This window comes from Myotis davidii, unplaced genomic scaffold, assembly GCF_000327345.1.
Source record: "Myotis davidii unplaced genomic scaffold, ASM32734v1 scaffold32, whole genome shotgun sequence".
NCBI lineage: Eukaryota > Metazoa > Chordata > Mammalia > Chiroptera > Vespertilionidae > Myotis > Myotis davidii.
Window position 1 is genome coordinate 9,987,394 of NW_006286587.1, and position 15,073 is coordinate 10,002,466.

General features: G+C 38.0%; 1 protein-coding gene across 1 annotated transcript in view; it reads right to left on the minus strand.

Annotated features, from left to right (window-relative positions):
* SEL1L2 (SEL1L2 ERAD E3 ligase adaptor subunit) overlaps window positions 1-15,073 on the minus strand; it is a 118,340-nt gene that overhangs the window by 87,926 nt on the left and 15,341 nt on the right. Inside the window, exons 2-3 of the mRNA XM_006758105.1 lie at window positions 12,398-12,453; window positions 754-922 (exon numbers count right to left, since the gene is read on the minus strand). Of these exons, the coding sequence (XP_006758168.1) occupies window positions 754-922; window positions 12,398-12,453 (225 nt within the window). The remainder of the gene's footprint in view (window positions 1-753; window positions 923-12,397; window positions 12,454-15,073) is intronic.

Below are 15,073 nucleotides of genomic sequence, written 5' to 3' on the forward strand. Positions count from 1 at the left end.
CTCTTATATATAAATTCAAACATATGTTAGAAAAGAGAAGCTTTCATGCATCAGACTTAAATAAAATGTTGAAATTGACTCTTAAATTTTATGATTGAGCACTGGTTAACTCTTATATAGACAGAATCTATGCAGACCTTGTTTATATTGTCTAGACCAGCCGTGGGCAAACTACGGCCCGCGGGCCGGATCCGGCCCGTTTGAAATGAATAAAACTATTGAAAAAAAAGACCGTACCCTTTTATGTAATGATGTTTACTTTGAATTTATATTAGTTCACACAAACACTCCATCCATGCTTTTGTTCCGGCCCTCCGGTCCAGTTTAAGAACCCATTGTGGCCCTCTAGAGTCTAGAGACCATTCTTGCATCCAGAGAAATTGATGCATTAATCAGGCATGTCTTTACCAGGGGAGTTTCAGATAGACTAGGGAAAATAAGAGTATTACATTAATTTTGATTTTCTTCAAAGTATAAGGGTTTCAATTAGCAGAATAGCTAATAAATGTTTTATCTGCATAATTTTTTGATATTCCCCCCCTCCCCAGGAATTCTACTTATTAATCTTGCTTATTTTCATCAGTACAAATTCTTAAATCTAAAATGAGGGTCAGAAACTGCTAAATTTAAGGCTTTTGTATATATAAATATTTACTACTATATCCTAAGACTTTTAAAACAGTAGCTCTAAAATTCAATTTTAGATTACATACAGTTATTTTACATTTACATGTGAAAGGCAATTCAACTTACAATAATTTTTATTTCTTTTTGAGATATCTTTATTTCGAATTTCTTTTATTCTTAATTTATGTTGATTCTTCTTTTTTTCCAAGAGATTTTCTCTTTTATTCATTACTTTGACCAATTTTCTTCGTTCCAGTATATATGATAAAAATTGTTTGATTTTGTTCACTGATATCTATAAAGAAAAAGATTTTTGCTCATGTTTTGTGTAACTTAAAAAATAAAACAGGAATGTAAAAAATCCATCTATTCATAGGAAAAATAGCTTAATGCAATCACTCTAATGACTGCTCAGTTCAATTTAAAAATTCATATCATTTTCTTAATCCTCACCCAAGGATATTTTTTAAATTGATATTAAAGAGAGAGAGCAAGGGAAAGTGAAAGAGAGAGAGAAACATCAATGTGAGAGAAAAACATTGACTGCCTCCAACATGCTCCCTGACTAGGGATTGAAACAGCAACCTAGGTATGTGCCCTGACTAGGAATTAAACCTGCAGCCTTTTGGTGTACAGGATGACACTCCAACCAAGTCACCCGGCTAGGAAAAGAATTCATATCTTTTATAAATAAAAACTTTAAAATCGATTGTATTGTCACCTGAACTGCAGAGCCAAGCATTAAAACCTAAATTTTATAAATAAAATAGTCAGAGAATTTTACTTTTCTACTGGTAAGTTGTCATAGCAATAACAATTGTGTATACTTAAAAAAAAAGACAAAGATGTTGATACTGCCTTCACATTACAACAAATTTATGATAGACAGAAAGTAAGAAAATCCTGTGACTAGCTAAAATAAAAATGTAAAAAAAATGTTTTCCAAAGTTCTTTCCACAATTTAACTCCCTCACTGCTTAACACCTTCCCATGTTGTAGCAAAGACATCAGAGCAATGACCCAGAGGCTACATGCAGGGACATGAAGCTATGCAGTAAGGACTTTTATTTTTAAACAGCTTTATTGTGATATAATTCTCATTTTATAGTTATAAATGTACTAGAGTCCCTGACCTGTGGGATCGTGCCGAAACTGGCTCTCTGACATTCCCTGAGGGGGCCCAGATTGCAAAAGGGTGCAGGCCAGGCCGAGGGACCCCACCAGTGCACAATCGGGGCCGGGGAGGGATGCAGGAGGTTAGCCAGCCCAGGAGGGACCACAGGAGGACTCCAGGGCATGTCCAGCCCATTTTGTTCAGTCCTGATAGGCTGGACCCCAGCAGCAAAGTAACCTACCGGTTGGAGTGTCTGCCCCCGGTGGTCAGTGCATGTCATAGCAACTGGTTGACCGGTTGACTGTCTACCCCTTGGTGGTTAGTGCACATCATAGTGAGTGGTTGAGCAATCTTAGCATATCATTAGCATATTATGCTTTGATTGGTTGAACAGATGACCAGAGTACCAGACACTTAGCATATTAGGCTTTTATTATATGGGATACTATATTTTGTTCATCTGCTGATGGACATTTGAGATGTTCCACATTTTGGCTGTTATGAATAATGCTGCTGCAAACATTCATGTACAAGTTTCTGTGTAAGGGCTTTGAGTGTGGGGTTGCCAGACTCAGCAAATAAAAATACAAGATGCGTAGTTAAATTTGAATTGCATATAAGCAATGAATTTTTAATAAGTATAAATATGTGCCATATATAGATCTTGTATCATAGAAATGCATACTTGAAACCTATATGATCCTATTAACCAATGTCACTCCAATAAATTTATTAAAATCTATAATAATAAAAGCATAATATGCTAATTAGACCAGACATCCTTCTGGACAATCTTCCAGACAAAGCCAGGGCTGCGAGGGAAGCTCGGGTCCTGGGTGCCAGAGGATAGCTGATGCTGGCAGCTGGGAGAAGGAAGGCCTACTTTTGCACAAATTTCGTGCATCGGGCCTCTAGTAAATAAATAAACAAATAAAGCCAGTTAGACTGTGTAAAAAAATAAGTATATGCCAAATATTGAATGTTAACAAATAAACCCACAATGTATAATGGCTCAAAATCAATAGGCAAGTGTTCAACTTAGTGGCAGCTCCATGCTGTCATTCAGGGATTCAGGTAAATAGAGGGTGTGCTGACTTCAACATGGGAATCCCAAGGTTCTCCTAAGCATTGATATCTAGCAGGCAAAAGGGTTATTTTATTTTGTTTTGTTTTCTTTAATAGGCCAGACCTAGAGGTGGCACAGTGCTGTAAGCCACTTTACACTGGGTAAAACCATAAAATAGCTCTACCCAAGTCCCCAGGAAGCTGGGAACATAATATCTGGGTATCATAAAGAAGAGAACATGGACGATGATGAGCCTCCAGCATTCTCTGGTGCAGTGGGATTATCATATGCTATTGTCATTAAAAGAAAAAATTTTGATTCAAAACTAGCCAACAGCTAAGTTAAGGAGGTAATGCAAACTTGTCAAATGCCTCTGATTGTCTAGTGTTTCTATCTTTTCCTTCTGCAGTGGCCATTGTTTCTTGATTTTGATTCCTTTTTTACTCAATGGGAGTGGGCAGTATAACAGCCAACTGGAGCATGTACTAGTATAACGGAGCTCAGGCAGATAGAGAGCCTTTCTCTAACTCTCAAAAGCATCTAAAGATTATAAAATTCAATAAAAGACACAAGTATTTACTGAGTGTCTATCTCAGGCCCTGTTTTAAAATAGACATTTGTAAGGGAGACAGCCATGCACAGTAAAAAGACTTTGCCCTCAAGAAAACGATGTTCTGGTGGAAAAGATAATAGTCAACTGATAAAAGGTTTTTAAAAAAGACTAAGGGGATGAAATTGATAAAACTTGGCGTAACTTGATATAGGATGGTTAGGGACAAGTCCTCTGATAGTTTTTGAGTAGACCCTTCTGTGAGGAAGGAGAGAGTTAGTAATAAAAGTACCGCAGGAAAGAGAATTGTAGCAGAGGAAATATCAAATGCAAAGGCTCTGAAGCAAGGGCATCTAGTGATGCAAGTAAGAGAGTGTAGTTGCCACAGAATGCTTGGTGATATTAGATAGGACAAGGTTCTCAAGGTCTGGGGGGGTTCTTACTAAATGCTATTTTTGCTAAATGTTAAAATGTAGCATAGTATTTTGTAGAGGAAGAGCTTGACAGGAACATGAATAAGCATAGCCAAATGCAAGGAGGAAATCAATATGTAATCTATATATATAAAAAGCCAGTAACCAGAATGCCATAATGATGGAACAACTGGTCCCTATGATGCCCACTGCAGCCAGTGCTAACCAGCCCGATCAGGGGGTGGGGCCGGCCAGCCAAGCTCCCGCAGCCTTTCCCCCTGGCGGGTCCCACCCCAGATTGCCCCCACTACCCCAATAGGGGGTGGGGTCTGCTGGCCAACCTCCTGCAGCCCCTCCCTCCAGCCAGCCCACCTCATGATGGGCCCCCACCACCCCGATCAGGGGCAGGTCCGGCCAGCCCACCACCCACAGCCCCTCCCATGGCTGGACCCACCCATGATCAGCCCCCACCACCCCAATTGGCCCATGACCCCTCCCCCCAGCCAGCTCCACCCCTGATCGGCTCCCTGCATACCAATCGGGGGTGGGGATGGCTGGCCACCCTCCCACGGCTCACCTGGCCCACTGCCCAAAGTCCCTCCCCACGGCCAGCCCCACCCCCAATTAGCCCCCTCACCCCAATCAGGGGTGGGGCCCACTGGCCAATCACCTGCAGCCCCTCCCCCCAGTCAGCCTGGCCCTGATTGGGCCCCAATCAGTCCCGCCATCTCCTCCTCCCCACAGGCCCGGCCCGATCTGCTGATTGGGGCTGGGCTGGCCAGACCCACCAATGCATGAATTCGTGCACTGGGCCTCTAGTTAACCTATAATCATGGGGCTTAATTTCTAGTGTGGGAATCAAAGATGAACAATTACATAGATATATAACTGCACATGGTGATAAAACATGAAATCTCAATCTGGGTAAGGGATATGTTCATAGTAACATTATTTATAATAGTCAAGATCTGGAAACAGTCCAACTGCCCATCAGTAGATGAGTGGATAAAAAACTGTTGTACATTAACACAATGGCACACTACTTGGCTGTAAAAAAGAAACAACTCTTACTTTTTGCAGTATGGCTGGACCTGGAGATTATTATGTTAAGCAAAAGAAGTGAGTCAGAGAAAGACAAGTACCATGTAATCTCACTTATATGTGGAATCTAATGAACAAAGTAGAACCAGAGGCATGGATACATGGAACAGACTGACAGAGGCCAGAACAAGAGGGCGGTGGGGGGACTGGATAAAAGAAGGTGAAGAGAGTAGCCAAGTAACATATATACATAGCCCATGGACACAGGCAACAGTGTGGTGAAGGTTATGGGGGAGATGGATAAAGTGGGGGAAATGGGAGACTTCTGCAATAGTGTCAATAATAAATAAATAAAATTCATTTATTTAATTGAAACATCTATTTTCACATGTCTTGCTTATTTTATATTTTAAAAGAAGACTGTATCATCTAAGTGTTTTGTGTAATGATTATATCAAGTGTAGGGGTTTTATGTCATGTTATTAAAATTAGTTAAGCAATAAAAAAAGTATTGTTTTTTGAAAAATAATTTGAAGGGAAACATATGAGTAGATGCCTGGTGTATTGAGGACAAAGAGCCATGTGATTATTTGGCAGATCATCCTAGGCAGAGAAAAACAGTAGGCACTGAAGTAGAGGTGTTCTTGGGTATTCCAAGCTAGCATGAAAGCTGAGATGGCTGGAATGGAGTAATGGGGAGAGTGGTCAAAGTTCAGATAAACAGCAAAGACCAGATCATGTAGGACCCCGTGGAACACAAAAAGAGTATATGTCTTCGTGTAATGGGACATATACTTTGAAGTGAATAGACTGCAGTGGGGCAAGAATGTAGGCAGGAGACCAAGGAGTTGACTAACATAGTCTACATGGGTGAAGCTGGTGGCTGGTGGTGGAGTATTTAAGTGACTGGATTCAGGATATATTTTAAAGACCCATGCTAGGTGTTGTATTGGGCATGAGAGAAAGAAGTTAAATTTTTATCCCAAGCATCTGGTGGATGAAGGAGCCATATACTGGTACAATTAGACACTAGGGAAGGAACAGATTTGGGGTTGAGGAAAATCAACATCCCAGTTGTCAACACATCAAGTGTCATGCCTTTTAGACATCCCAGTAGAGATGTGTCCTAGTTTGTGACTAAAGTTGAGGCACTGTACATGTTTATAGATGCTGGTAGACTGATAGAGTGGTGTAGGAGGATGTAGATTTGCTCTTCAGACTGTCTACTTTTTTCAATGAGAAAACAAACCCAGAAAAGTAATCAGCTGAGAGTGTTGAATTTTGAGAAGAATATATGAAACAGCAGCATTAGAGAGGGAGAAAAATTTGATTAGGGAAATGTTCAGGTTTGCAGAGACACATTGAAGGCCTACTTGAGGCTTGTGGTCATAAAATTGAAATGAGATTGGTTGCCTGATTGTGCTCATTTCCAGCCACATCCAGGTACTCAGCTGCAGGAATTGATATGTGGAGAACTGCATTCAATCAGGGTTGATGTTTTACCAATAAAGTGGATGGAGCGCAAGAGGAGTAACTAAATGGAAGTTGTGTAACAAGGGAGAGATTTCACAGGACCCTCAAACTCTTATCTGCAATTCCCAAATCCCAAAATATCTGAAAACTGAAAGCTTTTCTACAGTTTTATGTTCACATTCAGATGGTGAAAAAATCTGCCTGCACCTGATGTAAAGTTATGTTCTTTATTTATCTGATTTAATGTGAATATTTATGTTTTACTACAAAAATGTTAATGTGTTTGAAAACAACTTATTTTCCCAGCCTCTGCTGGAGGTATTCTATAAATATAATGTATAATGTCTCTCTCTCTCTGTGTGTATGGTATTACACTTCTACCTCTAAAAAAACCTGAATTTTATCTCATACTCTTCAAAAATATTACATTGGAGAGAACACTTATACACTCATTCTATGAAGCCAGTATTACCCAATACCAAAGCCAGACAAGGACACTATAAGAAAATTACAGACCAATAATCCTGATGAATATTGATGCAAAAATCTTCAACAAAATACTAGCAAATAGATTCAACAGTACATGAAAAGGATTATACCATGACCAAGTGGGATTTATTTCTGGAATGCAAAGATGTTTTAACCTACAACAATCAAGCAATGTAATATACCACATTAACATAATCATTTCAACTGATGCAGAAAGAGCATTTGACAAAATTCAACAACCTCTCATAATCAAAACACTCAACAAACTAGGAATAGAAGGAAACAACCTCATATAATAAAAGCCATATAGAAAAACCCATACCTAACATCATACTCAATCTTTCACTTTTGTGAAAGACTGAAAGACTTTCCTTTAAGATTAGGAACTACACAAAGATGTCTATTTTCACAACTTCTATCCAACATAGCTGAAAGTCCTAGTCTGAGCAGCTAGGAAAGAAAAAAATAAAACGCATCTAAACTGGCAAGAAGTAAAATTATCTCTGTTCACTGATGACATGATCTTTTAAAAAATATTTTTATTGATTTCAGAGAGGAAGGGAGACGGAGAGATAGAAACATCAATGATGAGAGAGAATCATTGATCAGCTGCCTCCTGCATGCCTCACAATGGGAATTGAGCCCGCAACCTGAGCATATGCCCTGACTGGGAGTTGAACCGTGACCTCCTGGTTCATAGATCGATGCTCAACCACTGAGCCATGCCAGTCAGGCAGATGATGACATGATCTTACATGCAGAAAATCTTAAAGATTTCACAAAAAGCTGTTAGAATAAATAAATTTAGCAAAGTTACAAGATATAAAATCAACACATAAAAATCAGTTGCACTTCTACACACTACCAATGAACAATCATAAAAAGAAATGAGGAAAACAATTCCATTTACAATAGCATCAAAAAGAATAAAGTATGTAGAAATAAATTTAGCCAAGGAAGTGAAAGGTATCTCCATATTAAAAACTATATAACATTGCTGAAAGAAATTAAAGAAGACAAAAATAAATAGGCATCAAGTGCTCACGAAGTAGAAGATTTAATATTGCTAAAATGTCAATAGTACTCAAACTGATTACAGATTTAATGCAGTCCCTATCAAAATTCCAATGGCATTATTTTTTTTTCAGAAGTAGAAACATTGAACCTAAAATTTATATGGAGTTTGAAGGGACCCTGAATAGCCAAAACAATCTTGAGAAATAAGTTGTATGTCTCACACTTGCTGATATCAAAACTTTTTACAAAGCTACAGTAATCAAAATAGTACAGCAGTGGCATAAAGACAGACATGGAGTATCATAGAGAGTTAAGAAATAAACCCTCTGAAATACGGTCAAAAGATCTTCAATAAGAATGTCAAGACCATTCAATGGAGGAAAGAACAGCCTTTACAACAAATTGTGCTTGGAAAATTGGATATCTACCTATAAAATAATGAAGTTTGCCTTTTACTTTAAATTATATATTAAAGTTAATTCAAAATGGATTAAAGACCTAACTGTAAGACCTGAAACCATAAAACTCCTAGAAGAAAACCTAGGGAAGAGCTTTATGACACTGCATTTGACATCAAAAGCACAGGCCAAAGAAACACTAAGTAAATTGGATTACATCAAAATAAAAACCTCTGTGCAACAAAAGACACTATCGACAGAGTGAAAAAGCAATTGATGGAATGGAAATAAATACTTACAAATCATATACTGGTATATGATAAATGGTTAATATCCAGAGTACATAAAGAATTCTTACATCTAAACAACAACAAAAAGCTCAAACAACCCTATTAAAAAATGGGCAAAGAATTTGAATAGCTATTTCCTTAAAGAAGACACACAAATGACCAACAAGCACTTAAACAGATCCTCAACTATTAGGAAAATGCAAATCAAAACCACAATGATATACCATTAGTTTGGTTACTATAAAAAAAATCAAGCAAATGGAAAATAAGTGTTAGCACAGATATGAAGAAATTGGAGTTGCTGTGGAAAGCAATATCATGGTTCCTCAATAAATTAAAATTAGAATTACTATATGGTCCAGCAATTCCATTTAAGGTATACACCTAAAAGAATTGGAAGCAGAATATCAAACATATATTTATTTGTACATCCAAGTTCATAGCAGCATTATTCACAATAGCCAAAATTTGTAAAATTTGTAAAAAACCCGTGTCCATCAACAGATGAATGGGTAAACAAAATGTGGTATACATATACATATAATAGAAAACTATTCAGACTTCTAAAAGGAGAAAAATTCTGACACATACTATAGTATGGATGAACTTTGAGGACATTATGCTAGTGAAATAAGCCAGCCACAAAAAAGACATCTATAATAATAAAAGCAAAATATGATAATTAGACTGAACATCCTTCTGGATGTCATTCTGGGGCTGCTGCTGTGAGCGCCTGGGCGGCAGCCAGGGCTGCTGCTGCGAGGGCTGGAGTGGCAGCCGGGACTGTTGCCTTGGCCCTTGGAGCCCCTTGCAAGGATTTTGTGCATTGGGTCTCTAGTATACTATATGATTCCACTTACTGGTATATGAGGTACTTAGAGTAATCAAATTCATAGAGCTAGAAACTATAATGGTGGTTGCCAGGGGCTGGGAGGAGGCAAGAATTTGAGAGTTTTTGTTTTACAGATAGAGTTTCAGTTTTGCAAGTTGAAAAGAATTCTGGAGATTGATTGTACAACCATGTACATGTACTTAACACTAATGTACTATACACTTAAAAATGGTTACGAGGGGTAACTTTTATGTTATATATATTTTAACCACAGTATTTTTTAAAAAGAAAACCTGAATTTTGAAACATAATTGTTCCCAAGGGGTTTTGGACAAGGGACTGTGGTCCTGTAGTAATGCACCATCAACTCTAAGCCAAGTAAGAAGACAAGTGAATATCTGAGGGGAATGATGAGCAATAAAAGAAGTAAATGGATTTAAGATCCAGTGATGGAGTATCCTAGAAAGCTCCAAGTGGTCAGCAGAGATTGGAAACTTGAAGTTTTAATTTAGAAAAGACATAGTTTAGGTTATGGAAGTAGAGAGGAGGGTATAGTTATCAGAGCAAAAATATTTAAACAATGAAAATGAGGGGCTAGGTCCTACCCAGGTAGCTCAGTTGGTTAGACCATCGTCCTAATATGCCAAGGTGGTGGGTTCAACCCCCAGTCAGGGTACATACGAAAATCAACGAATGAATGCATAAATAAGTGGAACAATAAATCAATGTCTTTCTCTCTCTCCCTACCTCCCTCTCTCTAAAACCAATCAATAAAAATAATTAAAATAAAAAGAAAATGAGTGGTTAGGATTCATGGATACTGAAATTTCCAGAGCAGAGAGAAACAAAACATAGTTGGGGAGAAAGACCATAAGTAACTTCTGCACTTATCTTCTATTACTCTCCCAATGAGAATGTGGCAATAAGATGGGAGAAGGATAACCACCCAACAAGGACCAACATAATTTGGTTGTGGGAGAAAATCTTTGAGAGGGCTACAGGGGAAGTTTTCATGAGACAACTAGATTTACAAGATTCAGTTAAAATGAAAGCTACGGTAACACTTAGAGAAGTATGATACCAGGATGGGTGATTATAAAAAAAGAAGAGTCTAGGGGATGGAGAATCTACCCACCTTATAACCACATCTTGAGTAAATGATAGTAGCATATTTAATTAAATCAGTAGACCTATTTTATCTTTCAGGTGTTATTGGGCAGGCATTACATATGACAAGATATCAAGAGCCCACAAGGGAAAGCAAGGTGACCTGATAAAGCTGATGTCCCTTCAGTCTCCACCTGCCTTAGGACAAACTGAGCTTTATGCCACGATCAAATTTATTTCTGTACATAATAATCCCACCGTTAATTATGGGATGTCATGGTTATGATAACTGAAGATGAGCTAAATTTGGAGCGATTTAGAAAATGTTGCAATGTAGAAAGGAGTTTTTGATTTACATAAACCTTTTTTTCCAAAGTTTAGTCCTTTAATCTTGATTTAATATTTATTCATTAATTGAATAAACATCTGTTGACTGCCTCCTATGTGCCTAGCTAGCACTACTCTAGTTGCTAGGATAATCACAGTGAACAACACTGATAAAAACCCTTGCTCTTATGTGTTTATATTCTAATGGTAGGAAAGTGACAACAAACATAACAAAATATGATATGTACAGGCCTGGCTGGTTTGGCTCAGTGCATAAAGTGTCAGCCTGCGGACTGAAGAGTCCCGGGTTTGGTTCCAGTCAAGGACACATGCCCAGGTTGTGGGCTCAATCCCCAGTAGGGAATGTGCAGGAGGCAGCCAATCAATGATTCTCTTATTGATGTTTCTATCTCCCTCTCCCTCTCCCTTCTTCTCTGAAATCAATAAAAATATATTTTAAAAATATGGTATGTACATAGTGGTAATTCTGAGAGAGAAAATACAGAATGGAAGGGAAATAGAAGGTGTCATGATAAGGTTTTCAATTTTAGAAGAGTGATTGCAAATTTACAGTGTGTTAAGGGACAGACTCTCCAAAAAGATAACATTTGAGCAAAGACCTAAAGAGGTGAGGGAAGGGAGACACATAATATCTGGATTCAAGGGCATTTCAAGCAAAAAGAACAGAAAGGTGAGTGCATGCCATCTCACTCATTCATGGATAATAGAGACCATTATAAACTTTTGAACAATAATAGATACAGAGGCAGAGCTGCCTCAAACAGATTGTCAAACTGCAGCGGGAAGGCCAGGGAGGGTTGGGGGGCAGGGGGGAGGTGGGTAAGAGATCAACCAAAGGACTTGTATGCATGCATATAAGCATAACCAATGGACATAAGACACTGGGGGATAGGGAAGGCTAGGGGACTGTCAAGGGCGGGAGGAAAAATGGACACATATGTAAAACCCTTTGTAATACTTTAAGCAATAAAAAAAATTAAAAAATAAAATAAAATAAAAAATAAATAAATCACATACTAAGGAAAAGAAAAAAAAGAAAGGTGAGTGCATGCCTGAGGTTTCTGAGGAACAGCATAGAGAGTATGTCTAGAATGGTATGAGTAAGGGAGATAGTAGTAAAAGGATGTTAGAGATAAAACTGGTGCAGACCAAGTCTAATAAGCAAGACTCTGGTTTGACTGAGATGCGAAGCCACTAAAAGGTTTCAAGTACAGGAATGATTTCAATAACTTACAGTTACAGAATTATTGTGGGTGCTGAGTTGAGAATAGACTGACAATGCTGAATTCCTTACTTCCAAAATGCCAGAAAACATTATGAAGTTAATAAAGTTTAAAAAGCATCTGTGACTCTATTAGCCAGACTGGCCTCTGTCGTTTTTGTTTTAAGATTTAGGCCCTCCGACAGGTCATGGGCTTATGAGAATGCTTTTCTTATCTTTTCACAGTAGAATGGGTAAATATTTGTTTAATGGATAAATATAAAATACTGATTAATAATGAAAAAAATAAGAACAGAAGCAATAGTCAATAATTACTTGTGTACGAATTCTAAGCAGGCCAAATTAATACTAATAGTGCCTATTGCCCAAATTTTGTATTAGAAAATATAGTGACTTAGCAAAATATTTACCTGTGTGGTGACATTTCTTTGTTTTTGCTTTTTATTATGTCTTTCTGCTTCAATATCTACAATATAGAAAACATTTCTATAAAATTTGAAAACATCAAAAACTTTCACTAAATACAATTTCCTGTTAAAAAACGTTCTAATTTTTAGAACTCTAAGGATAATAGTTGAAAAATAATGTGCAATTTAAATAATGTGTTTAATTCCTTCACTGATTTTTTAAATTATTTTTTCTCCTTTTCTTTTTCTTTTTTTCCCTTAAATACACCAGAGATGATATTTAATCAAGCATTTTGGAAGAGTTCTACAAATAATAGAATTAATCACAATAATGGAAAGCTTTCTGAGTTAGAACTTAATTTAAATGTATCTATGTAAATAAATGCTATCTATTAATAGAGATATTAAAATGGAGAAGAAATGCAATCTTTTATATTTTCATAAATTTATATGTCAGAGAGATGCTAAAAATTAATATAGTTGAATGATATAAATATCTGAGAAATGTAGACTAGAATAATTACATCAGGCTTCAAAATTTGAGAAAACAATTTTCACAAGCAATTTAATGAATCTTTTTATAAAGACTAGAATATATGCCAATAGAATATATGGCATATATTCTATGTAGAATATATGTCATCTTTAGTATATTTCATTTCTGCATAGAACTTAAAAGCTCTTAACTTACATATTTAGAAAAAGAAGTCTTTGAAAACCTGGTATAACAGGGTAATACATCATAGCATGTCAACTTAATCACTTTATTAGGACTGATCATTTTAATTACTGAAAAATTATTTGATGCTCAGTATAAACGACCCTATATATTTCCTGAAGTAAAACATGCATGAATATCATACACTCACATTTTACAAACTGAAGAATTTAACTCAAGACAAATATGAGGTAGTCAAAATATTATATTTCCCAAAATCATGAGTTTGTACTTTAAGAGCAGATTATAAATTTTCAAATGTTTCCTTTGTATTGTATTTATTAATTTGTTATGTTTTATTCTTTCTTTCACTTGTGAGTTAATACTTGGCCTCATGATTCTGTCTGTTCCATTTACTTTGTAAGCCAGACCTTATAGAAACTATCCCAAAATGTTTGATATTTAGTCCTTTGTCAAACTGGAGTAATTGGCAAATTCTAAATAAAAATTCAATAACTGCATGTTGACAAATGCTTTAATATCAAGCATATGAAAAATTTAAAAAGACTATGTATATTTCACACTATTAGGTACATTAAAAATGCTCTTTAGGTTCAGGTTATAAAATAAATTACACCAGAATAAGATTTTTATTAAAAATGAAACTTTGTCCCAGGATTGATAAGTGATCATTTTGGATTCTCATTGTCAGAAGGAACATAGCATCATGGTTCATCATGTGGCCTATGAGTCAAATAGGCCTCTGTTCTAGTCCTGATGTTGTACCTACTTCATTAATTTATGGTATCAAATGAGATAATCTGTGTAAAATATATAGAACAATACTTAACACATGTTCAGTGATTAATAAATGTTATACATATTACTAAAATTGTTATATGAGGTCCACTTTGTTAAAGGATTTAAGATGCCTTCAAGATGATAATGTATGTAAATTAGTATTTTAAAAGGGACTGTGGCAAATAAAGCATTATCAGAGACTTAATATGTTAGAAGTTATTAATGCTTTGCCTATAATAAGACCTTTTTCCTCAATTAAAGTATCTTCTTCAAAACAAATTACTTAGCCTAATTACATGTGTACTAGAGTCCCGGTGCATGAAATCTGTGCCCTGCAGGGATGGGGGGTTCCTCAGCCTGGTCTGTACCCTCTTGTAGTCTGGGACCCCTCCAGGCATGTCTGACTGCCAGCTTAGGCCCCATGGGATCAGGCCTAAGCTGGGAGACAGACATCTCTCTCACAGTCCAGGACCTCTTGCTCCTTACCATCTGCCTGTTCGCTTCTTACTGCTCGGCTCGCTGTTCCTTAGCACTGCTGAGGAGGTGGGAGAGGCTCCTGCCACTGCCGCTGTGCTCGCCAGACATGAGCCTGGCTTTTGCCTGAGCGGTGCTCCCTTGTGGGAGCACAATGACCACGAGGGGGAAGCTCCTGTGTTGAGTGTCTGCCCCTGTTGGTTAGTGCATATCATAGTGACCAGTTGTTCTAGTCATTCCTCTGTAATGGTCACTTAGGCTTTTATTATATAGACTAGAGGCCTGGTGCACAAAAATTTGTGCACTCAGGGGGGAGGGGGTGCCCCTCAGCCCGGCCTGTGCCCTCTCGGAGTCTGGGACCCCTCGGGAGATAACGACCTGCTAGCTTAGGCCTGCTCCCGGGTGTAGCCCCTGTTCGGGCTCAGAGCAGGGCTGATTGGGGAGTTGGGGCGCCGCCCCTGTGATGCACAGAGCAGGGCAGATTGGGGGGTTGCGATGCCACCCTCAGTCACGCTCAGGGTAGGGCTGACTGGGGGGTTGGGGCACCGCCACCTGTCACACTCAAGGCAGGGTCGATGGGGAGGTTGCGGCGCCACCCCCTGTCACGCACAGAGCAGAGCCCATCAGGGGGTTGGGGGGCTGCCCCCTATCACGCACAGAGCAGGGCCCATCAAGGGGGTTTGGGCTTTGTACTCTGTCACACACAGAGCAGACCCCATCAGGGGGGTTGGGGCTTTGTACTATGT